The sequence below is a fragment of the Bos mutus genome, chromosome 20 (genome assembly GCF_027580195.1).
Source record: "Bos mutus isolate GX-2022 chromosome 20, NWIPB_WYAK_1.1, whole genome shotgun sequence".
Taxonomy (NCBI): Eukaryota; Metazoa; Chordata; class Mammalia; order Artiodactyla; family Bovidae; genus Bos; species Bos mutus.
The window spans coordinates 56,924,114-56,949,253 of NC_091636.1; the positions used below are offsets into that span (position 1 = coordinate 56,924,114).

General features: G+C 42.1%; 1 protein-coding gene across 1 annotated transcript in view; it reads left to right on the top strand.

Annotated features, from left to right (window-relative positions):
- The window catches only part of MARCHF11 (membrane associated ring-CH-type finger 11), a 114,237-nt gene extending 97,337 nt beyond the window's left edge, over nt 1–16,900 (top strand). The window contains exon 4 of the mRNA XM_005898545.2: nt 16,161–16,900. Within this exon, the coding sequence (XP_005898607.2) occupies nt 16,161–16,483 (323 nt within the window). The 3' untranslated portion in view covers nt 16,484–16,900. The remainder of the gene's footprint in view (nt 1–16,160) is intronic.
- Nucleotides 16,901–25,140: the final 8,240 nt, after the last annotated feature.

A 25,140-nucleotide genomic window follows, 5' to 3' on the forward strand; every position in this document is an offset into this window, starting at 1 on the left:
ATTCACTCTTCAGCCCTCCTCCTGGCAGAGAAAACCCAACCCCAAACCTTCCCCTCCTGTGACTGGGTACAGTTCAAGTTTTTTTTTGGCGAAACATGGACATGATTAGCTGAGCAGCAGACCAAATATATTGTTGTTGGTGACTTTGTTTCCTCCTTAGGAAAAAGTGTGAATCTTTCAACTTCTTTCAATTGGTGGCTCAGATGGTAAAGAATCTGCCCACAGTGCAGGAGATGCTGTTTTGATCCCTGGGTCAGGAGGATCCCCTGGAGAAGGAAATGGCAACCCACTCCCATATTCTTGCCTGGAGAAGCCCATGGACAGAGGAGCCTGGAGGGCTGCAGTCAGACACAAAGTCACAAAGAGTCAGACACAACTGTGCCACTAGGCACACATGAAATTGGGGGCGGTTTAGCCAAACAAGTATTAGTCATCTATTGGGCCAACATTAATTGGGTATTTATCGTGTCCCAAGCCTGGAGCACAGGCTAGAGATACAATTAGTTCAGAGTCTGCTGCCTGTTTTTACCATCCAAGATCTAAGAATGATGTTTACGTTTTGAAATGGTTGAATAAACATTAAAAGAATATTATTTCATCACATATGGAAATTATGTCAAATATAAATTTCCGTGGCCATAAAAAATGTTCTGTTGGAACCCGGTCCTATCCATTCATTGATGTGTTATCAATGAGTGGTTGCAGCCTCAACAAAGAGGGACTGTGATATCTATGTAACCTATAGTACTTACAGTCTGGCCCTTTGCAGAAGAGCTTTTGGACTATAGCATCCTCTCTGCTCTCCAGCTACTGGCGAGAGACAGTCAGAGAAATGAGCAATTAAGATACAACATGGAAAGTGCCAGGAGAGAAATATATGTGAGAGCAGATGGGGGAAAGGTAATCATCCTTAGGGTTGAAAATTTGAGCTGGGGGTTTATATCTGGTAGTTGAAACCAGCATCTGCAAGGGAAGTGATTCAGGAGAGATGAGCAGCATTTTGAAGAAGACAGACACAGAGCAAGCAGAGAGCTGAGCATGGCCAGAGAAGGAGAGAGTGGGGTCGGCTGAGGTGAGGAAGGGACTTGGGGGCGGAGGAGCAAGCGGCTGACAGTGCCAGATGCTTTATCAAGAGTAGGTGAAATCAAGCCAAAATGCATCACTGGGTTTGGCAGTGTGGGGGTTGGCTGGATAGAAACGGATTGCAGAGAATGGCTGGGATAGGCAGAAGGGGCTCAGGATGTAAGTTTATAAATCATGTTTGAAAAAGAGCACAGTCAAATGAGGGTAGAATCTAGAGATGGGGGTGTAGAATTGAGAAAAGTTACGCTTGTTTTCATGGCGGAGTGAGGTTTGAGCAAATGTTGAGAAGACAGACTTAGAAGGAATCAGAAGGCAGATTGAAGATCCAGGGGGGTGGGACAGCTGGATGCCCTTGAGGTGCAGAGATGGAACTCAGCACTCAGGAGAGGGGTCTGTCTTGCACAGGAAGGGTCCTCCCAACCCTGAAATGGGCAGGCGGGGGAGGAGAGGGTGGACATGGCTGTAAATGCCTCATGCGCTGCTCTGGGAGAGTAAACAGATGGACCTCCTTGCAAAAGATCTGTTGCTCAGGCAGTAGGTGGATATGTGTTCAGTCTCTCAGTCATGTCCAACTCTTTGCGACCCCATGGACTGTAGCCCTCCAGGCTCCCCTGTCCATGGAATTCTCCAGGCAAGAATACTGGAGTGGGTTGCTGTTTCCTCCTCCAGGGGATCTTCCCAACCCAGGGATTGAATCTGCCTCTCCTACATCTCCTGCTTGGTAGTAGGTCATGTGGTCCTCTGCTGAGGTGGAGAAGGCACTGTGTGGGTAGAGGAGTCTGTCGAGAGCATAAGTGATGGTCAGCTGCAGAGAGCTCTGGGGAGAGGAGGCTAAGCCAGGAGACAAGAGGAACCACAGGACATGGCTGACTGCCCTCCTGAGGCTGGGCCAGGGGTGCCCCAGTCTACAGGGCCAGGAGGCTGCATGTTTTTACCCATTAGGGCTGAGGAGTGAGTGCAGAGGGGTGAAATAGTGAGGCTAGGCTAGGATGAGGCTTTATATCCAGAGTTGCTGGAATACCAGCAAGGACAAAGATCAACCTTGTCCTTCACCTTGAGAGGTGGAGAGTAATTACAGGATGGGATTGCTTTCTCAGAGACTGGGGAAGGAACCAAAGCCAGAAAGGAGCTGACCAATTGGAGGAAGATTGCCCAGTAGAGGGGCTTGAAGTCATAAGGAAGCAGACTAGGGTGCATTCATTGAAATGAAGTAGCTCAGTTGATAAAGAATCATCCTGCAATGCAGAAGACTCGGCTGGGTAGGGAAGATCCCCTGGAGAAGGAAATGGCAACCCATTCCAGTATTCTTGCCTGGAGGATCCCATGCACAGAGAAACTTGGCAGGCTGCAGTCCATGAGATCGCAAGAGTCGGACATGACTTAGTGACTAAACCACCACCACCTTTAAAATGAAGAAAGTGGATGAGTGAGAAGCCCTGGAGGCGGTGGTTGCCAGCAAAGCTGGGAGAGTGTCAGGGCTTGTGGTTGGACCAGTTTCTGGAAGGGAGAGGCCTGAGCTGAAGTGAAGGAGGGACAGCAGAGGGTAAGAGTTACACAAGTCAGGTCACGGTCAAGTCATCCACATGGACAAGAAGGGGGTGGCTTGTGGGGCTGCAGAGATCCAGGAGCCAGGGAACCAGTCATCCGAGATTATTGGGAGCAGCTGAGGGGTCAGGAGGGGACATCCCTTGTGGTTTCATTCTGTATGTGAGCATGCACACGTGTGTGTGTGTGTGTGTTTTGTGCAACGTCACTCTCTCTCCAACTTGACTGTTGTCCACAAGAGCGGTTGTGTGATTTCTAAACACATGAGGCTTGGAACAATTACAGCAACTTTGGAGAGAGCTGAATATATCCCTAGGCTATTCTAAAATGAGGTTATTAAAGAGGCCAACTGAACTTGGACACTGGAAGTTTTCCTTGGAAGAGAAAGCAAAGGCGCCCGTGGTAATGGGAACGATGACGAGAAGCAGCTCCCTTAGTTTCAGAACCTAGAGATGGTTCATCAGAACTGGCACCCAGTCTTTGGGGACCTCCTGACTTCAGACTATTTTGCAACAAAGAACTTTCTCATCAAGGAGAGTGTGAATGTGATTCTTCTAAACGATGTTCCTACTTGGAACACAAGTAGGTGTCCTGACAGGGTTCCTCTGGGGTCAGGAAGAACCACAGAGTTGAGTGCATTTCCAAACATGTTGAAAGAAGGTTTTCAAAACAAATCTCCAGTGATGGCTAAGATTATGTTTACTCTGATCCAAGCAGCATTCTAAGCACTTACCCTCGGTTTTCACACTCAATCTTCATAACAGTCCTATGGGGTGCAGGTACTCTTTTCATCTCAGAGGTGAGAAAACTAAGGCACCATTAACTAGTTTCCAGAGGCCATGCAGATTAGAAGAGGGACCCAAGATTGTGGCTCCAGAGCCTGTTACAGGCTGAGCTTGACTTGGTAATTTATAAAATGTTCCTGTCTATTCAATAAACTGAAACTACTTCTTTAGTTACTGTCTCAAACACCTAAGGTATGATACCAGAAATAAATATTTCTTTTAACACTAGTTTTAGATCGGAAATGGAGAAAAAAACTTCCCTAAAAATTCCAAAGTAATTAGCTATTTTGTGACTCTTTTATTTATTGTTAATTAATAGAACAAAAAATATACAGAAACATATTAAAGATAAAATTTAATATTACCATACCAAAATCCATTTCTCTCTCCATTGTTTTAAGTGAAGCAATTTCTTGATAAGAATTATTTATGTAAAGAATCACATCTCAACCTTGAATTTTCTTGCTAGATCACAGGATAGTATATTAAGGAAGCCTAAGGTCTGAGCCGGAGAAGGCAATGGCACCCCACTCCAGTACTCTTGCCTGGAAAATCCCATGGACGGAGGAGCCTGGTGGGCTGCAGTCCATGGGGTTGCTATGAGTTGGACACGACTGAGTGACTTCACTTTCACTTTTCACTTTCATGCATTGGAGAAGGAAATGGCAACCCACTCCAGAATTCTTGCCTGGAGAATCCCAGGGACGGGGGAGCCTGGTGGGCTGCTGTCTATGGGGTTGCACAGAGTCGGACACGACTGAAGCGACTTAGCAGCAAGATCTAAGCAACAGCAAGATCTAAGCATTTTTATATTCAGGTTAAAAATTCTAATTAACATCAATTCAAATATATCAAATTTAATTGATATTCTCAACTACAAAATACTACTGATGTTATGAGGATGAAGTCAAAGAGTTATACATTTTACTTATGCTGAGACGACAGCTTCTGTTTGGAATATTTACCCACAGTCTGTGTGATTTAAGAGGAATGAAAAGCAAAGTCAACAAAACTGAACTAGCCTATGTCAGGTCCAAAGATAAACAGGTTTTAATTAGATATTTCAATTAAAACTTCTAAAATATTGTTCTTACCCCATGAAATGAAACAATCAATACATGTGTTGCTTACCCTTAAGGTAAATAAAATCATAATCTGCAAGTTTGCAGTAGACAGTTTATCCATTGGAGATGGAAGGGAAATTTGCATATACATATTTCAGCTTGCCACTAAGAAAAGTCTACTAAGCCTCCTTCTCAGTACTGGCTTTGGTCCAGAGTGTGGGAAACAAATGGAAATCTACCAAGGTAGATCCTGAATCCTTAAAGAATTAATTCACAGAAGATAGACATCTATCTTTAAACCAGATGCTGTAACATTGAGGTTTGCAGAGTTATTTATTAATATTTTATATACTGTGAAGGTCACTACAGTCCTCCCATCCCCTACCCAGATGCGGCCATGCACACTTTAGGATAAAGGTCAGAGGAGAGCTGACCATCGCAGCCTCTTGTGTTACTGAAGAAAGATTTTGACTGCCTAGTCATAGTCAGGTAATATTCCTTGGGTCAGAGACACACTTGTGAGGACAAGCTTTGGCCAGGGATGGCTCCTGAAATCTGAGTTCTTGCAGAGGAGTATACTGAATCAGCCTTCAAGGGTCTAGCTCTGATTCTGGCTTTGAATGTAACTGTGGCCCATTGGTCAAGCTATGTCACTTCTCTGGGCTTCAGAGACTTCATCTCTGCATATGAACAGGTTGGGTTAAATCATACCCAGTATTTCCTAATTTTTAAATTGAGTTACCATGTTTGTCCACTTCATATGTCTGTGACGCCAGGTGTTCCATCTGTCCATGATTTGAAGGACAGAATTGGAGTTGCACTCAACTGAAATTAAACCAATTCTAACCCATGCTTCCAGTTACTCTGTGTGTCTGTGTGCTCAGGCACTCAGTTGTGTTCGACTGTTTGTGACCCCGTGGACTGTAGCCTCTCTGTCCATGGGATTATCCCAGCAAGAATACTGGAATGGGTTGCCGTTTCCTTCTCCAGGAGATCTTCCTGACCCAGGAATTGAATCCTGAGTCTCCTGGGTCTCCTGCATTGTTAGGTGGATTCTTTACCATCTGGGAAGCCCAGGGGAACTCTAGGATACCTGTATTATATATTTAAAAAAGTATTGGACTCATTCCTTTATGTCTTTTATTGAAATAATAATATCCACAGATCTTTTTTTCCTCGAGCCCTGTTGGGTGGAAACTTAGATAATATAATCCTTTTTTTAAAAAAATTTGCATACTGTGTATTTTATAATGTATAACAAGTTTGCAGCTTTTGAGGAATATTCTGTGAATATGCCTATGGTAGATTTGTGCTCCAGGGCTGGTGATTGAAAGAGCAGAAGAATCTCCTTTCTACAAAGGAAGAAAAAAATCATTAAAATAATTAATTGATGGATGGATTTCTGAACAGAGCAAGAGGTCAGAAAAAATGGCCAGCATTTTTTGAATTCTCCTGTTTTATCTGGAAATAGAAGAGAATATCCACTTCTGAATCTTAGGCTTTTTGGTCTGGTGCAGGCATTTGTAACTATATCATTCATGATTGTTTAACTCAAGTAAACATTTGATGACCAGGCCAACAAGATAGAGGGGGAGGCTGCTACAATTTACTGAGGCTAAAACAAGCCCTTGTAAAGAATTTTCCCTCTTCTACTTCTGGCAGGCTGTGTGTGTGTGTGTGTGTGTGTGTGTGTTTATTTTGAAAGGGGTGGGGCAAAACCCACTGTTATGAAATAAAGGCCCACATTTTTAAACCTTTTCATTTCTAGTCTTGGAATACACGTTTCAGTTTGTCTTTGGTATCTCCAGGTATTACTCTAACTTTTGAAAGAACTGTACTGGAGACATTTTGTGTTTTAACAACACTGTTGCACCCAGATGAAGTCAGTCTTATCATCTTTTAGATTCCAGAGACAGTTACTCTTCTCTTTCTCACTCCCTCTCATTTAGCAAAGATTTATTGAGTTCCTACTATGTATCAGCAATTGAAGTAGGATTAGGATTCCTGTCCTCAGAGAGTACATGGCTGATTGGTTTCACAGACAGAAGGTTCTCTGTTCTGTGGTTTTATCTGAGATTTGTTAAGAAGACAGAATTAGCAGAATTCAGGGCAAGAGGATAGACTACCTAGGTGATCATTGGGTTTTAGCTGAACTGATTTGAGGGGATGGTCATTAGCTGAAATGAGGATGGTAGGTTGAGAAGCAAATCCACATTATGTCAGGACCTTCTAGAAAAGGGAGGGCTTCCCTCACCACCAAGTAGTGAGAAGTGACACTTCATGTTCAAGTTTGCCTTTGTGTCTTGTTCTGTTCCCAGGGAGTGTAGTCATCAGCATTGAAGGGGCAGCATGAATGTGCACTTGGCATCCAGGCTGGTGACACAGATTTCATTGAGTGGAGAGGAAGGTGTAGAGGGTGACAATGTGGTAAAACAAATGCTGCAAACTTCCTTTTGTGTGCTCTCAGAGGTGCAGTCACTTAGGGTCTTCACTATGATCATTTCTTCGTGGGTGCCATTCTCTACTTTGAGGATGCAGAGAATTAGATCATCCAAATTTAGATATTAGCCAGTCTCTAGTATCAAGGGTTTCCATATCGTGAGAAGTTTCTGAATAATTTGTTGTCTTTATCTCATTTCTTGCGCAGATTTTTTTGCCAGTGCTCATGATGAATCTGTTTTTGAACCGCTGAGCTTTAAACTCTCATGACCAGCCTACCATTCTCAACTTGGTTCTGGGGGTGAAGTGAAGTGAAGTCGCTCCTTCGTATCTGACTCTTTGCGACCCATGGACTATAGCTTACCAGGCTTCTCCATACCTGGGATTCTCCAGGCAAGAGTACTGGAGTGGGTTGCCATTTCCTTCTCCAGGGGATCTTCCTGACCTGACCCATCGAACTCAGGTCTCCCGCTTTGCAGGCAGACACTTTATCCTCTGAGCCACCAGGGTTCTTGGGGTAGGGGTATATCAAGATATAATAATCAACAATAGAAAAATCAACTCATCTCTAATAGATAAAAGTGCATTTATGTAATATATCTCTTTTTATTATTTGTTCTGATGGGCAACATTGCAAATTTGTATTCTTAAAAATCCCCATATGTAATCAGGACACTGTATTGATAGCTCCCAGAGGCCTAGATTTAGGGTATTAGAATGACCACTTTCTTCTGCGAACTTAGTGATTTCTGCAATTGAATATGTATTGTCTTTCAGTCTGCTTCCCTCATAGCTCAATTGGTAAAGAATACACCTGCAATACAGGAGATCCCAGTTCGATTCCTGGGTTGGGAAGATCCCTGGAGAAGGGAAAGGCTACCCACTCCAGTATAGTGGCCTGGAGAATTCCATGGACTATACAGTCCATGGGGTTGCAAACAGTCAGACATGACTGAATGACTTTCACTTCAATCTTTATATCTCTATTTAAGTTTTGTATTTTTGCACTTCTTTTGTTTTCCTGATTTTTGTTTTACTTTAAGCTTCATATATATTTGAGTCCAACAAAACCCATTCAGCATACATAGAAATAACTTGTGGTTATTTCTTCAAGATTCATATTAACAAGATTCAACAATGGAAGACTGACTTTAAAGTGACTACCTCTACTCTTACATCCAAATTCCCATAACTGTTGGGCGTTTAACTGTAGAGTATCTTAGGAAAATGTGAAAGAAGAATTAATGCATTTTATTACATTCTAGCAAAGATGACCTTAACAGAAAATATCTTGGGCCACTGTCTTATTTGGTTAACCCTCGTTGTTATAACCACACTCTGGTCTTCCCCAAGTTCCTCCAGGGGAATTAAGTAGTAAAACTGGGGGTACTTTATGCTGTTACTGTTGCTAAGTCACGTCAGTCATGTCCAACTCTGTGCGACCCCATAGATGGCAGCCCACCAGGCTCCCCCATCCCTGGGATTCTCTAGGCAAGAACACTGGAGTGGGTTGCCATTTCCTTCTCCAATGCATAAAAGTGAAGAGTGAAAGTGAAGTCTCTCAGTCGTGTCCAATCCTCAGCCACCCCATGGACTGCAGCCTACCAGGCTCCTCTGTCCATGGGATTTTCCAGGCAAGAGTACTGGAATGGGGTGCCATTGCCTTCTCTGGCTACTTTATGAGACTGACTCTAATTTACTCTAATCTGTTCTTCTTAAATGGAGTTAAAAGGGGCCAAAAGTCACCATTCTGCTGATGGTACACACTGACTATTCAGAATGACACAGATTATATTTACAGAGTTCAGTTATGTGGAAACTCACTGAGAAAGAGGGAGAGAAAAAGAATCTTGGCCAGGGAGAATAGTTAAATTTAATTGAGAAATCTTGGACATTTTCACAATCAAGAGAACCTTTTATGGCCAATTATCTATTGAGAGTTCTTTAGCTTTCCCAAGGGTCTCTGTGACTGACCCACACACAGGCCTTTAGGTTGTGTCATAATTAGGATTTTGCATATCTTGGGACAGCTCAGGATGGGACAGCTTACCAGACAGCACGCGCACCACTCACAGTGTTGCCTCACACTTCTCTCTCCTGGGATGGGGGCAAATGCAAAGGCTGTTTTATTGGTACTCCTAGAGATGAAATAGAGTTGGTGACACCCAAGGATATTAAAAATGGCAACTAATTATATCACTTTGCCCAAATCACAGTTTCTGGGTCTTAATTTACTCGTATTTTAAATGAGGGTATTGTAGTTTATATACCAGGTCTGTCTTGGTTTGTTTGAACTGCTATAACAAAATACCACAGCCTGAGTGGCTTAAACAACAAACGTTTATTTCTTATAGTTTTGAAGGTTGTGGGAAGTCCAAAGTCAAGTTGCTGGCTTACTCAGTCTGGGGAGGGCTCTCTTCTCCCTGTTATTATCCCACAAGGCCTTTCTTTGGTGTACACACACACACATTTGCACACAGAAAACTCACATCTCTTTCCCTTTGTATAAGGGCATTAGTCATTCTCAGGAATTATAACTCTAATTAACTCCCAAAGATCCCACCTCCAAATACCATCATGTTAAAGATTAGTGCTTCAATGTATGAATTTTGGGAGATACATTCAGTCAATAGAGTGATCTCTTTCAGTTGGTCATTATGTGACTAGAAGATACAAACATCCATTGGAAATTTACCCTGAATAGGCTTGTAGCACTCAAGGTTTGCAATTAGACAGATTTGGGCTTCAGTCTCAGAGCTTATATCATCATAACATTGGACAACTGGCTAAATCTCTCTAGGTCTCAGTTTTCTTAACAGGGAATCTAACTATTCAATAATATATCTATTTGTAGAGTTGCAGTCAAGATTACACAAGAAATGAAATAATTAGACTGGTGGTTTGGTAGTTAATATCAACATTTGTTTATAGTTGACCACAAAATTTGCAAGTCTCTGTTAATTGTAACTTACCATTTGTCTATGGCCTTCCCTGGTAGCTCATCTGGTAAAGAATCCACCTGCAATGCAGGAGACCCTGGTTCAATTCTTGTGGCAGGAAGATCCCCTGGAGAAGGGATAGGCTACCCACTCCAGTATTCTTGGGCTTCCCTGGTGGCTTGGACAGTAAAGAATCCGCCTGCAATGCGGGAGAGCTGGGTTTGATCCCTGGGTTGGGAAGATCCCTGGAGGAAGGCATGGCAACCCACTTCAGTATTCTTGCCTGGAGAATCCCCATGGACAGAGGAGCCTGACGGGCTACAGTCCATGGGATCGTAGAGAGTCAGACATGACCGAGCGAGTAAGCACAGAACAGCATATTTGTCTATAATGAAATAAACATAGATAAATAGTGTATACATCTATGTGTGCACATAGATGCACACATTAGTCTGTGTACCTTGAGAGTCTTCCCATTATTTCTTGGTTAGTTAGCTCATTTTCTACTACCATATAAGAATTTCAACCAGCACATCACTTCCAAATTTGGGATATATTTTACTTTCATAAGCACCGTCCCCTTATTTCAATGAACCCAGAAACTATTTAAACCTTTTCTGTTGATAAAGATTATTTCATAACAAAAATGTTCCTTTGTACATCAATAAAGGGATGCTCTAATTAAATGCTGCTGCTGCTGCTAAGTCACTTCAGTTGTGTCCGACTCTGTGCAACCCCATGGACTGCAGCCTACCAGGCTCCTCCGTCCATGGGATTTTCTAGGCAAAAGTACTGGAGTGGGGTGCCATTGCCTTCTCGGTAAGTAAATGCTACTGGCACGAAAATGATAAAATAAAAAATAAACCAACCACACACACAGGGACACCTATACACATATTCTCCTCAAGTCTCAAAACTCCCAAGTTCCCATGAATCACACCTTGTTGACATCTTTGCCATTAATAATGTAGCAAGGACCATAAAATATTTAATATTTACATTTTCTAGAAATGTTCATTGTTTTTCACTTCAGAGTTAGTGACTCAGATGAAGGAAATCTAAGCTTGTTTTCCTATGACCCAAAATGTCAAGATGACAAATTCATTTTAAGGCTTATCTTGAGATGTGAGTCAGAGAGTGGCTATGGATGATGTGAAGTGATCAGTTATGAAACAAGAGGGGGCCAAGCATCAGGAGGATTCTCAACACGTGAACTAGAATGAAATAATCCTTACCTCTGGATTTCAATGGTCATAGTAGTCAAATTTTCTCATGAACATTCATAAACACAAATGGTATTTGCCACAGCTTCAAATAATCTAAAGGAGAAAGAGGGAAAGTGTACATTACAAAGGACAGTCTTGCGGTGAGATGGGGTACCTCATATTTTGGTAAAATGAGAGCCTCTAGAGGGCGAGGAGCAATTCCAGACATTTATGGAGAATATGGGCTTCCCTGATAGCTCAGTTGGTAAAGAATCAGCCTGCAAAGCAGGAGACCCTGGTTTGATTTCTGGGTCAGGAAGATCTGCTGGAGAAGGGATATATACCCACTCCAGTATTCTTGGGCTTCCTTTGTGGATCAGCTGGTAAAGAATCTACTACCTGCAGTGCAGGAGACCTGAGTTTGATCCCTGAATTGGGAAGATCCCCTGGAGAAGGGAAAGGCTACCCACTTCAGTATTCTGGCCTGGAGAATTCCATGGACTGTATAGACCATGGGGTCACAAAGAGTTGGACACGACTGAGTGACTTTTACTTTTCACTATGGAGAATAAAGCCAAGTCGAAACATCTCTCATAACTTAAATGCAATTAAGAAGCAGCACATGCAGGGGAAAACTTAAGAGGACTTGTCTTCATGAGAACTTCAAGTAGTTCTCCTTCTTTAAATTTAGTTCAGAACGTACTATAAAGACTGTGGGATTTCTTTCTGCTTGTTGGGTAGATTTATATATTTAGGAAAAGGCTATAGGAATATATTCCCAGAAAATGATTTACGCTCAAGTAACTGATTTGATTTCTGGTCCTTCAAAGGAAATCAACAAAAAAGACTAGGATCCTATGAAATGAGTGGATTTCCCTGGTGAAACCAGCCCCCCTCCCCATTGCTGCCCTTATCCAGAATGAACCTGTTGCAGACTGTAATGGTCTTGTGATTATTGTGAATGAATGCCCCTCACCACCCTTGTGACTTAGCTGGTAAAGAATCCACCTGCAATGTGGGAGACCTAGGTTCCATCCCCAGGTTGGGAAGATTCCCTGGAGAAGGAAAAGGCTATCCATTCCAGTATCCTGGCCTAGAGAATTCCATGGACTATAGAGTCCATGCGACTATAGAGTCACAAAGAGTCAGATGCCACTGAACGACTTTCACTGCACCACAAAGATTCACTATTGATTTGTAATTAATAATAATGTCTTATATTTAGATAGTTACCACCCCCAAGGAAATCTGAGTGCTTTATAGTTGATTAATTTCAATCTGTCTTCATAGCATCTGGTGGAATATACAGATTAGGTATTCCAATCACATTTTTAAGGAGGAAAAACAGAATCAGAAAAGTTAAATTATTACCCGTGGAGATTTCAGAAATCTAATATTAAAGTTATCAGTTAAAATCTGGTAGTCTTGACTTATAATTCTGACTGTTTCCCCAAAACATCTGGTCATTTGGGTCAACTCTGATTGTTCCTTAGGGAAAAAAGAATCAAACAATTGAATTGCTATGATTGACAAAAGTTTACATTTCTTCTTATTATTTTAGTGGTATATAATAATTGGGTTCAAGATATTTTTGTTTATTAGACCATATGCATTTTTTAGTGGCCTATGTTAGTGTCTTTGGAATACTTTAAGTCACGTGTGTTAGACATTTATCTCCTGGTAAGGGATAAATGTTGCAAAGAGTCCTTCATAACATAGCAACTAAACAACAACAGAATGGGATAGATATAAAATTTAAATTCTGATATTAGATAGGTATGATTTTTCAAAGATGAGGTATTTCCATCACCTACCAGCAGCGTCTTCAGTTCAGTTCAGTTGCTTAGTCGTGTCCAACTCTTTGCGACCCCATGAATTGCAGCACACCTGGCCTCCCTGTCCATCACCAACTCCCGGAGTTCACTCAGACTCACGTCCATCGAGTCAGTGATGCCATCCAGCCATCTCATCCTCTGTCGCCCCTTCTCCTCCTGCCCCCAGTCCCTCCCAGCATCAGAGTCTTTTCCAATGAGTCAACTCTTCTCATGAGGTGGCCAAAGTACTGGAGTTTCAGCTTTAGCATCATTCCTTCCAAAGAAATCCCAGGACTGATCTCCCTCAGAATGGACTGGTTGGATCTCCTTGCAGTCCAAGGGACTCTCAAGAGTCTTCTCCAACACCACAGTTCAAAAGCATCAATTCTTCAGTGCTCAGCTTTCTTCACAGTCCAACTCTCACATCCATACATGACCACTGGAAAAACCATAGCCTTGACTAGATGGACCTTTGTTGGCAAAGTAATGTCTCTGCTTTTGAATATCTACCTGCTATCTAGGTTAGGCATAACTTTCCTTCCAAGGAGTAAGCATCTTTTAATTTCATGGCTGCAGTCGCCATCTGCAGTGATTTTGGAGCCCCCCAAAATAAAGTCTGACACTTGTTTCCACTGTTTCCCCATCTATTTCCCATGAAGTGATGGGACCAGATGCCGTGATCTTAGTTTTCTGAATGTTGAGCTTTAAGCCGACTTTTTCACTCTCCTCTTTCACTTTCATCAAGAGGCTTTTTAGCTCCTCTTCACTTTCTGCCACAAGGGTGGTGTCATCTGCATATCTGAGGTTATTGATATTTCTCCCAGCAATCTTGATTCCAGCTTGTGCTTCTTCCAGTCCAGTGTTTCTCATGATGTACTCTGCATGTAAGTTAAATAAGCAGGGTGACAATATACAGCCTTGATGTACTCCTTTTCCTATTTGGAACCAGTCTGTTGTTCCATGTCCAGTTCTAACTGTTGCTTCCTGACCTGCATATAGGTTTCTCAAGAGGCAGGTCAGGTGGTCTGGTATTCCCATCTCTTTCAGAATTTTCCACAGTTTATTGTGATCCACACATTCAAAGGCTTTGGCATAGTCAGTAAAGCAGAAATAGATGTCTTATTTGACCAAAAAAATCTCCCCCCAAAAAACTTGTTCCAAACACTAAACTCATTGTCTGTATGGGAGGTTATCATTCTTTCAGTCACCCATTCTTCTAGCCTTAAAAATGGGAGACTGATTTTTCCCCTTCTTGCATTTGCAATTTCTGTCAGTTTTTCCTCTGACAAGTTTCTTTCTTTGTTTCTCTGTGTTCTCCTACTGCTGACACTCTGCTCCTCACATAAATGTGGTAAACTCCTTATTTATCCCCCTTCTTCTGTTGTCTGTTCCTCAACCCATCTTAGATCAATTTTCCCAATAAATTTCCCGTTATTTTTGAAGTTATCAATTATTTGGGTACACAAAAGCATATAGAATAATACATTGAACATTCACATCCCCACCACCAAGCTTAAAAAAAGATACGAAAGGTTCAATAGAAAGCCCTCTTTGAAGCCTCTCTCCAATGTAATCCCCCTCAATGTAGTGGACATTGAGATTGTTTGTGATTTTTTTTGTAAATACACACACATGTATAAAACATTTTTTACATGCTTCCTTTTTCTTATTTATGACATGAGTTTTCTAGGACATGCACCCAAGATTCTAAATGCTGGGAGGTGGTAAGATCTTCTCATTTTCAAATTTTGGTTAGATATGATTGTGTCAACTGACGCATCCTCCTTACGTGCCATATTCCTTTTTCAGAAAGACTCCATTGGCCTCACCTCCAACTTTCAATGGAATTTCACATTCCTCTAAGAGATACTCCTTCTCGCTTTTCTATCTGAAGGGACCTCTCCACCAGGGACTTGTTGTGATGGGTCACAGATTCAAAAACTTTTAGATTATGTGGTGAAATGTAAATGTGTGAAAAATGCAGGGTGTGCTGGGATCTCGGGTGGATGGTGGAGATGGAGCCGTGTATCGGGGCACCGCCTTTACAGATGGCCAGTTTGCTGTCCCCGAGGTTCCTGTGCTATCTTGTTTACTTTCCTGAGAGTCTGTCTCAGAAGTGTGTGGTCACCCGTTCACGGTATAGCATCAGAGAGCCTTCTGGAGCTCGCCGGCCTGGGTCTGAATCCCTGCTTCACTGTTGCCACCACTATGCTCTTGAGCAATTGATTTGTAAAATGGAGAACATGCTGGTACTTGCTTCATAAGGGTGTGGTGAAAACTGAATGAAATGATATAAGTAAAGCTCTCAAAAGAAAGAAAGTGAAAATAAAAGTCACTGCATTGTGTCCGACTCTTTGTGACCCTGTGGACTATGCAGTCTGTGGAATTCTCCAGGCCAGAATACTGGAGTGGGTAACCTCTCCCTTCTCCAGGGGATCTTCCCAATCCAGGGATCGAACCCAGGTCTCCTGCTTTGCAGGCAGATTCTTTACCAGCTGAGCCACAAAGGAAGCCCAAAAGCTCTCAAGTAGACGCTTAATAAATGTTTGTTGAATTGTTGAGGGGAGGAAAAGTAGCAGAAGGTTTGCTCATACCTCCTTCGTGTCATCATTTTACCAGCTGCGGAGATGGCAGTGAGCTTGCCCTCTGTTTCACAAATCAAGTTGACAACACAGACCAAGCCCCTGACACGTTGCTTGGCTCACAGTGGGCACTCGTGAAATATATGCCGGTTGTATAAATGAACCTGATGGTTTCCTAGGGTTAGTTTTAGTCTCTCAGTGGTGTCCGACTCTTTGCAACTCAATGGACTCCATGTAGCCCACCAGGCTCCTCTGTCCATGAAATTCTCCAGGCAAGAATACTGGAGTTGGGTTGCCATTCCCTTGTCCAGAGGATCTTCCTGACCCAGGGATCAAACCCAGGTCTCCTGCATTGCAGATTCTTTATTGTCTGAGCCACCAGGGAGGCCCTGATGGTTCTCCTAAGGCAGCATAATAAATACCTAAGCATACCCTGTGCCAAAATGAAGCAAGTAATTTGTACCCAAGATGACCTTACTGTCTGCATGGCAGTAGATTCTTATTTTTGAATATTGACTACACCTGTGTAATACAGATAGTAGCTTGCCATTAGACATAATATTTGAGTAGTCAGAATACCAATTTGTTAGATGATGATGAATAACAGATAACTGACTATTTCCTTAATGTCTTACTTGGATGCAAAATAACATTCTCACCTTTTTGATGATGACCAGTCTTTTCCCCAACCCCTCAAATTTCAGGTCTCATTGTCCATGAAGGAGCTGCAGTTTACAGAGTGTTTAAGCGCTGGCGAGCTGTCAACTTACACTGGGATGTATTAAATTATGACAAAGCCACAGACATCGAAGAAAGTAGCCGGGGAGAGTCTTCCACAAGCAGGACTTTATGGTTGCCGTTGACGGCTCTGCGGAACAGGAACTTGGTCCACCCAACCCAGTTGACCTCCCCAAGGTTTCAGTGTGGCTACGTGTTATTACATCTGTTCAATCGAATGAGGGCCCATGAAGATTTGTCAGAAGATAACAGCTCGGGGGAGGTTGTGATGAGAGTGACTTCAGTGTGACAAAGCTGAGAAGGTGCGGTGTGGACCACCCTGCACATTTTGGAATGTAATTGCAATGAATGGCAAAACCATAGCACTTCTAAAAACACACATCTATGAACTTTTTAAAATTTATGCTTTTTATATGAACATTTGAATTGCAAATACATTTTTCTGAAAAAAGAGTCCTCCTGTTCTTTGCTTTCTAATTTATCACATCTTTTATAAGTTGGTACTTGAAATCATTATATGTATTATTTAACTCTACTTGGTTAAAAGAATGATAAAAGTTATACTTAAGGTCAAAACTATTTTTTCTTGCTTGTTTTAAATATATTTTTATCAAACGTTTTGCTCCATGTGTAATTTTTCAGGCATGCTACGAATGGGGAAGCATTTAGAATGCTGTGGGAAATTTCCAAAGTGCCCATCAAGGACAAAGCAAAACATCCTCTGCGATGCTCACACTGGTCCTCCTCATGCGTCCGGCTGGTAGTCAATCTAAGCGTGACTTTTTTGTGTGGGATCAATTAAGCTGTCACCAGGAATGCAAGTCTTAGGAATTATGGCTTGTTTTCTAACTTCTGAAATAGTTCAGAGAGCTTATAAAAAGATACAGATGATTGGGATAAAAATAGTCTTACAGACATACTTCAAAGATACTACAGGTTCCCCTCCAGAACTGCAATAAAGCTGATATCACAACAAAGCAAATCACTCGAATTTTTTGGTTTCCCGAGCATATGAAAGATGTTTACACTGTACTGCAGTATGTTAAGTGTGCAATAACATTAGTTCTTAAAAAAAAAAAAATGTACTTACTTTAAAAATCTAAATAGTGCTAGCCATCATCTGAGCCTTCAAGCTATAATAATAATATCAAAGATCACTGGTCCCAGATCACCATAACAAGTATAATAATGGGAAATCTGAAATATTTCAAGAATCACCAAAATATGACACAGATACATGAAGTAAGAAAATATTAATGGAAAAATGGTGCCAATGGACTTGCTTCACACAGAGTGGCCCTAAACTTTTGATTTGTAAAACATGCAATGTCCATAAGGCACAATTAAAAAAATGAAGTGCAATAAAATGAGATATGCCTGTCCTATAGTGCAGGTTACATAGACAGGGCACCCCGCCTACTTATAACTATAAAAGCTCACCGAAATGTTGCATCTTGAACATGTAATAATAACACTGCTTCATATTTCCTAACCCTCTCATAGACCAGCCGCAATTATTTTTGTTAATTATTAGTATCTTGATTTCTGTTGAGTACCATCTTAATTAGATTTTGTTTTTGTGAGAGCTTATATACCTACTTAATCGTTTAAACACTGATTCTGTTACTTGGTTTAATGAAGTCCTGGGGAATACATTCTCCAGCAGTGAGAAGTGGTTCTCTTTTACTAGATAAGTATTTTTTGAGAGAAAAGAGGAAAAGAAAAATTAATCTCTTGACTCCCCAGGAACAGGTTGCTAAGTAGAGATACCTGGAGACTTTCCACCTTTTCCTCCTCCTCATGGAAGTAAATGGCACATTTTAACGGGTAATGGCAGAATAGACGAGGAGGCAGGCGGCCCTGCTTTCCTTGGAAACAAGATGAACAGGTAGGTCGTTTGAAGTAACTGATGGTGAGATTTTTAAAGCACATGAAATCAAATGCTTTACATTCTATCTTCTAAAAATAACCTTCGAATGATTCATAATAGAACAGTTAACATTTACAGGTAGCCTTGTGATTCATACAGAGCCACTTCTACTAAAAGTTGAAATAATTTCCCAGTTAATAAAAAGCTGCATCACAAATGAGTTAAAGGTGTGACCATTTGCAGAAACGTGAAGAAAGAATCAGGAAATCATGAAAGAAGGAAAATTAAACTACTCTTTTGGGATGGATCTAGAAAGTGAGAGGATCTAGAAGTGTTGATTTTTGAACCCGATGTTACAGGAGCACAGTCCCGGGTGAGGCACCAGAAGGCATCGATCAGTCCTGTCCACCTGCTCTCTGCCCTCAGTCTTGCCACCTGGGACAGAAAAGAAGACTGTTTGTTTAATAAACAGCAAAACCAGGGACGCAAATGTCCTGGCAAAGCAGCAATCCATGACTTGTGCCTGCGAGCGTGGACACTTGCCCTGGACACTTTAATCACCAAGGGAGTCTTCAATGACCACACTTCATGCAGTGTGCTCTTGTTTAATTAAGCACACCTTTAATTTTGGGTGCTGTTGTTTACAGCATGGTGGTAAAAATGCTGGATCAAGAGACTGCAAACACAAGTGAGACTATCACTGTTCCACCCTTTGTATTCATACCAACTTTTGTATTCGTATCAACTTCCCCCAAAAAACGAGGAGGAGGAGAGGATGGGAGACTCTTTCTGTAACCCTGCATGAGTGCCCAAGACTGAGGCATCTGGAGATGACAAGGCACAACGGGTCTGTCAACCTGAAAGGAAGAGTCACCCCAGTCTCCCCTCCTTCCCATGGCCTTGCCCTAAGGACACCCATTTTGTCCATACCGTTATCTTCCCTCACCACCTTGACAGGCCCCAATTCCTGACACACTCCCACACCCATACGTGACCCAAATCAATGCTGGAAAGAATCTGGCAGGATTTCCGTTCAACAAAATGTGTGGTCCCTGAAATGATTACATAGAAACTCAAATTCTCTGGGTGGAAGGTGGGGTGGGTGCATTGAGAGAACTGAGTTTTCTGTTTCAAAATGAATATTCTACAGATTTCCCTGGTGGTCCAAGCTTCCACTGCAAGGGAACTAAGAGCCTGCATGCCATGTGGGGTGGCCAATATATAAATAAATAAAAATTTTAATATGCTGTATCAGTTGTGAGCTTCCATGATGACTCAGATGGTAAAGAATCCGCCTGCATTGCAGGAGACCTGGGTTCAATCCCTGAGTCAGGAAGATCCCCTGGAGAAGTGAATGGCAACCCACTGCAGATATAAACAATTTTCAATTCTGAATGCTGTAGTTGTAGCTAAGGCTGTCTTAAATTTCTAAACCATTCATGGTAGAAAAAAAAAGTTGGAAATATTTAAAGAGTATATTTCAATATATATAAATCTAGACCTGTATCCATTCTGTCTCTTTTCAACCAGTAATCTGCAATACAAACAATGATGGGGCACCTTCTATGTGCCAGACACTGAGAGCCGTGGCTGTGAAACGACCCAGGTTCTCAGGGAGACACACTGCATGATATGGGTCAGGTTCCAGGTGAGTGAAAGGCAGTGGCAGTCCACAGGAGCAGTCAGGTTTCCCTGGGGCAACTGAAGAAAGCATCACTGAGGAACTGGCAGGACCTGGGCATTGAGGCATGAGTAGAAGTTCGCGAATCAGGTAAGTGGAGAACATTCTGGGAACATCTTGGGGGTAAAACAGAGGCATGTCCCAATGATGGTGAGAGAGCTTACATGGAGGAGCGTAGGGTACATCTGAAAAAGTGATACAATCTGTTGACTTAAAAAAAAAGCACAACCTGAGACTTTCGAGTTAAGCTTTTGGGGGGCAAAATGACTGCAGCCCAGGAGATAGCACCCAGATAGCTCTGAGAGGCTCCTCTAAAGAGGTATGGGGCAAGGACAGTATATATGTTGATTTTGCTGAAGGGGGAATACATGCAATCAGGACTTCCCAAGTGGGACTTCCCAAGAATCCATCTGAAATGTGGGATATTCACAGAAGATGTGGGTTCAATCCCCAAGGTGGGAAGATCCTCTGGAGGAGGAAATGCCAACCCACACCAGTATTCTTGCCTGGAAAATCCAATGGACCGAGGAGCCTGGTGGGCTACAGTCCATGGGGTTGCAAAGTCAGACATGACTGAGTATGCACTATGTACATGCAGTCAAGCACCTTTTTTTTTGGTGGAAATTTCTGCTGATCTTGTGAGGCTTCTGCTAGTCATGAGAAAACAGTCACCACTGTGAAGGGTGTCAGTGCTTTTCTCTATATAAGGAGATACAAGAACTGGGCTCATAGAACTCATAAAATCAGCTCTTGAGATTATCTATCTGAAGACCTGTCCTGCTGGTTTTCCTGGAGCACAGAGTGCCTCATTTCTGCTCTCCACCCTGAACTTCTGGGGGTGTTGGAGGTCAGCAGCTGTAGCGGCACATAATTCAATCCTTGTGGAGGCAGATGACAAGAACCCAGGGCAAGCACCAATTTGTGGTTGGCAAACCCTATTGGGTTTGACTAGGTAGCTGGGACTGAATCCCACAGGGAGCAGTGAGAACATGGTGCTCAAGCATCAGGTGCTAAAAGCCGGCAAGGTCAACTTTGGGGGGAATAACTATCCTCTCTTGACTCTGTAACTATGGGTCACACTCCCAGTTCTCAAGATCAGGGGCAAAATGTAACGAATTATAACCCTATCCTCAAGAGAGTTTGGAGACATCCTACAGCAGGCAGCAGGCAGCCACTATTGCTATACGCTAACCACCAAAGAAACACTGGAGCACCAGATGGATTTTCCTCCTCTCTCCCGGAAGACAGTACAACCCTTAATTCTGAAGCGCAGAGCATGCTGAAGCTCTTGTGAAATAGAGTATAGTTTCTTTATTATTGACAATTTAGTTCCGTTCCATCACTCAGTTGTGTTTGACTCTTTGCAACCCCGTGGACTGCAGCACACCAGGCTTCCCTGTACATCACCAACTCCCAGAGCTTGTTCAAACTCATGTCCATAGAGTTGGTCATGCCATCCAACCATCTCCTTCTCTGTCATCCCCTTCTTCTGCTGCCTTCAATCTTTCCCAGCATCAGGGTCTTTTCTAAGGAGTCAGTTCCTTGCATCAGGTGGCCAAAGCATTGGAGCTTCAGCTTCAGCGTTAGCATCAGTCCTTCCAATGAATATTCAGGACTGATTTCCTTTAGGATGGACTGGTTGGATCTCCTTGCAGTCCAAGACTCTCAAGAGTCTTCTCAAACACCACAGTTCAAAAGCATCAATTCTTCGGCACTCAGCTTTCTTCACAGTCCAACTCTCACATCCATACATGACCACTGAAAAAACCATAGCCTTGTCTAGATGGACCTTTGTCAGCAAAGTAATGTCTCTGCTTTTTAACATGCTGTCTAGGTTGGTCATAGCTTTTCTTCCAAGGAGCAAGCGTCTTTTAATTTCATGGCTGAAGTTACCATCTGCAGTGATTTTGGAGCCCAAGAAAATAAAGTCTGTCACTGTTTCCCCATCTATTTACCATAAAGTGATGGGACTGGATTTTCATTTTTTGAATATTGAGTTTTAATCCAGCTTTTTCACTCTCCTCTTTCACTTTCATCAAGAGGCTCTTTAGTTCCTCTTCTCTTTCTGCCATATGAGTGATGTCATCTGCATATCTGAGGTTATTGATGTTTCTCCCGGCAATCTTGATTCCAGCCCGGAATTTCACGTGATATTCTCTGCATATAAGTTAAATAAGCAGGGTGACAATATACAGCCTTGACGTACTCCTTTCCCACTCTGGATCCAGTCCGTTGTTCCATGCCCAGTTCTAACTGTTGCTTCTTGACCTGCATACATATTTATCAGGAGGCAGGTCAGGTGGTCTGGTATTCCCACCTCTTGAAGAAACTTCCACAGTTTGTTGTGATCCACACAGTCAAAGGCTTTAGCATATTCATTGAAGAGGAAGTAGATGTTTTTCTGGAATTCTCTTGCTTTTTCTATGATCCAGGATAATGTTGGCCATTTGATCTCTGGTTCCTCTGCCTTTTCTAAATCCAGCTTGAACATCTGGAAGTTCTTGGTTTACATACTGTTGAGGCCTAGCTTGGAGAATTTGGAGCAGTACTTATCGACAGTACTTCTAAACATTTCCCAGAGTGAATAAATTTTATCATCTGACTTTTCTTAAATGTCATTAAAAATGTTTTAATTCTATATGTTAAAAATATACCAAAATAAAGCAAGCTCTCACTGTTGGCTTCTGTTTTAGTCTAGGACTGCTATTCTTCTTCTCTTTTTGATTTTTCCCTCATAGATAAGCAACATTTACATACTGTATTATTATTTTTGATTCTCAATCCTTCTTTATCTATGAAGTAAAATTACAAAATTAATTTTTCTTTGCTTATCCAGAGTTTGATTCCTTATCATCTAGAAGTTTATCTTCAGTTTAAACACCAGACATGTCTTATCCATATTTTCCTTTAAAGCTTACTTTTTTAGTTAAAAATTTTAATGATAGTAGATTGCAAATACCAGATATTCTAAAATTTTCTTTCCAAGATCATCCTTTATCAGACTTCAGTGGTGAAAATTTGGTTTTTATTTTTAATATATATGTTCATATAAATGATGTAACACATACAGTATAAATTTATGTTCAGCATATTTAGAAATAATTGGTTAAAGATCATAGGAAGATAATTTAGGAAGTTAGTTTAGTTACAGTTTATCCGTTCAGAAAAAAATGTTCCCATCATGTTTGTGTGATACAGAATTGCAACTGGTGCCATATTTTATAACAAAGCTCAAAGCTCAGGCCTCATAGAATCTACACAATAATTCACTGTCTTCTTAAAGATGCTATTTTATGCACAGTGCATTTGTTTAGCCAATTAGTCAAAGACTAACATACAAAGTTATTTTAAGAAAAATTCCCTTAGGATCCAGTGGGGGGATGAAAACAATGCATGATTTTCTGTAAAAATTTTTAAATTTTATGTTTTGGTCACATCATGCAACATACAGGATCCCAGTTTCATGACCAGGTATCAAATCCATGCCCCCTGTAGCAGGAAGGCAGAGCTTTGACCTCTGGACTGCCAGGGGTGTCCCACATGTGTAAAATTTTGATGGTGTATTAAAATAAAAAACCTTACCCCAAAGCATTTCACATTGATTTTCCAAAACAGGTTAGCAGTCTCTTAGTTTTCATGAAGATTTATTGTATTTTTGAGAAGTTTTTCAGAGCTTTAAGGGGAAATCATCATAGTGCCCCAAGAAGAAAAAAGAGATTTGCTCTCAGATGCACAGACAATGGAGTCTAATGTATATAAGCGAATAATGGTATCCTGGGCATTTTAAATCCTGCTTCAGGGAGTCAGAAAGCAGGAACATTCATCCCGGCTGCTGGACCACAGAAGGACATCACCCATGGGTGAGAGGAGCCAGGAGAGAAACATCTTCTGACAATGCCACCTTTAGCTCCTTGTCACAGCTCTAAGGGGAATACTTATTGCCTAGAGGCTGCTATGGCAACGGGGACAATGTGGAAGGATGCTGGAGATTCTCTGTGGGACATTCTTCCCATAACAGTCTTGGTAATGTCAGGAATTAAGAAGGAACCAAGGCATTGATTCAGAGACCATGAGAAGAAGAAACAGTGCCACCCAACTTATGCTGCTCACAGTGTGATTGGCTGGGTTAGCTGCAGCTCTCAGGATGCTACTTCGGTAAATTCCCTTCCTTATTCATCAATCCTGCCTTCAGCAGTTGAGGTGGATCCATCCTTTGATGTGATGTGCATGAGCTCAGTCATGTCAAACTCTTTGTGACCCCATGGAGTGGCCCAGCGGGCTCCTCTGTCCATGGGATTTTCCAGGCAAGAACCCTGGAGTGGGCTGCCATTTCCTTCTCCAGGAGATCTTCCAGACCCAGGGATGGAACCCGAGTCTCCTGTGTCTCCTGATTGGCAAGCGGATTCTTTACCACTGAGCCACATGGGAAGCCCCTGTAGCCTGTTGGGCCATGGTTAAAAGTATTGTGACTAGGCACACAGCAGGCTGCTCCTGGTGGTGACTACGAAGAACCAGCTTCCCAGATGAGCTGGACACACCCCCTTCCTTAGAGAAGTCGAGAAGAGGTCAGGTGAAGCAGCAAAAATGAAGGGACAGGAAGACGTAGGGCATGGTGACAACAAGCCCAAGGGACTGCCCATGAGGTGACACCGAGGGAAGGCCACCTGGGGATGGACACGAGACAGCCTGATTGCAAGAAGTTTGTGGTCTTGGGGAGGATGAAGTCAAATATATTGGCAATTCAATTACAGTAAGTTACCTATACATGAATGAGTTCCATTCCGGAGCATGTTCGTAAGTCCAATTTTGTTTGTAAGTCCAACAAAGTTAACCTAGTTACCCAGCTAACACAATCAGCTATATAGCACTGTGCTGTAGTATGTTTGTAATACTTTTCACACAAATAACACATAAAGAGCAACAAACACAAAAATTAACATTTTTACTCTTATAGTATGGTACCTTGACAAATGCAATAGTACAGTACAACAGCTGGCACACAGGGGCTGGCATGAAATGAACAAGCAAGAAGAGCTACTGGCTGAAGGAGGTGAAGGAAATGAGAGATGGTAGTGCTGAAGGATCATCAACAATAGGAGATGACAGCAAATTGCAATTCCACCGATGCTTGACATTGACAGAATGTGTGTTCGCATCTTTGAAAGTTTGCAACTTGAAGGTTCCTATGTAGGGGGCTTACTGTAAGTGGCTTAAGTGTTGTGATGTCAGAAACAAGAATTTAATAAAGGAATGCATAAGAAAGACTAAGGAGTCAGATGGAAGGCTCAGGGAAGGTTTCCTAAAGAAAACCTCAAAACTGAGAACCTGAAGAATCAGGAGGCAGAGAGAGAGTTCAGGAGAAGCCAGAATATCTGGAGAGGAGGAGGTGACAGAA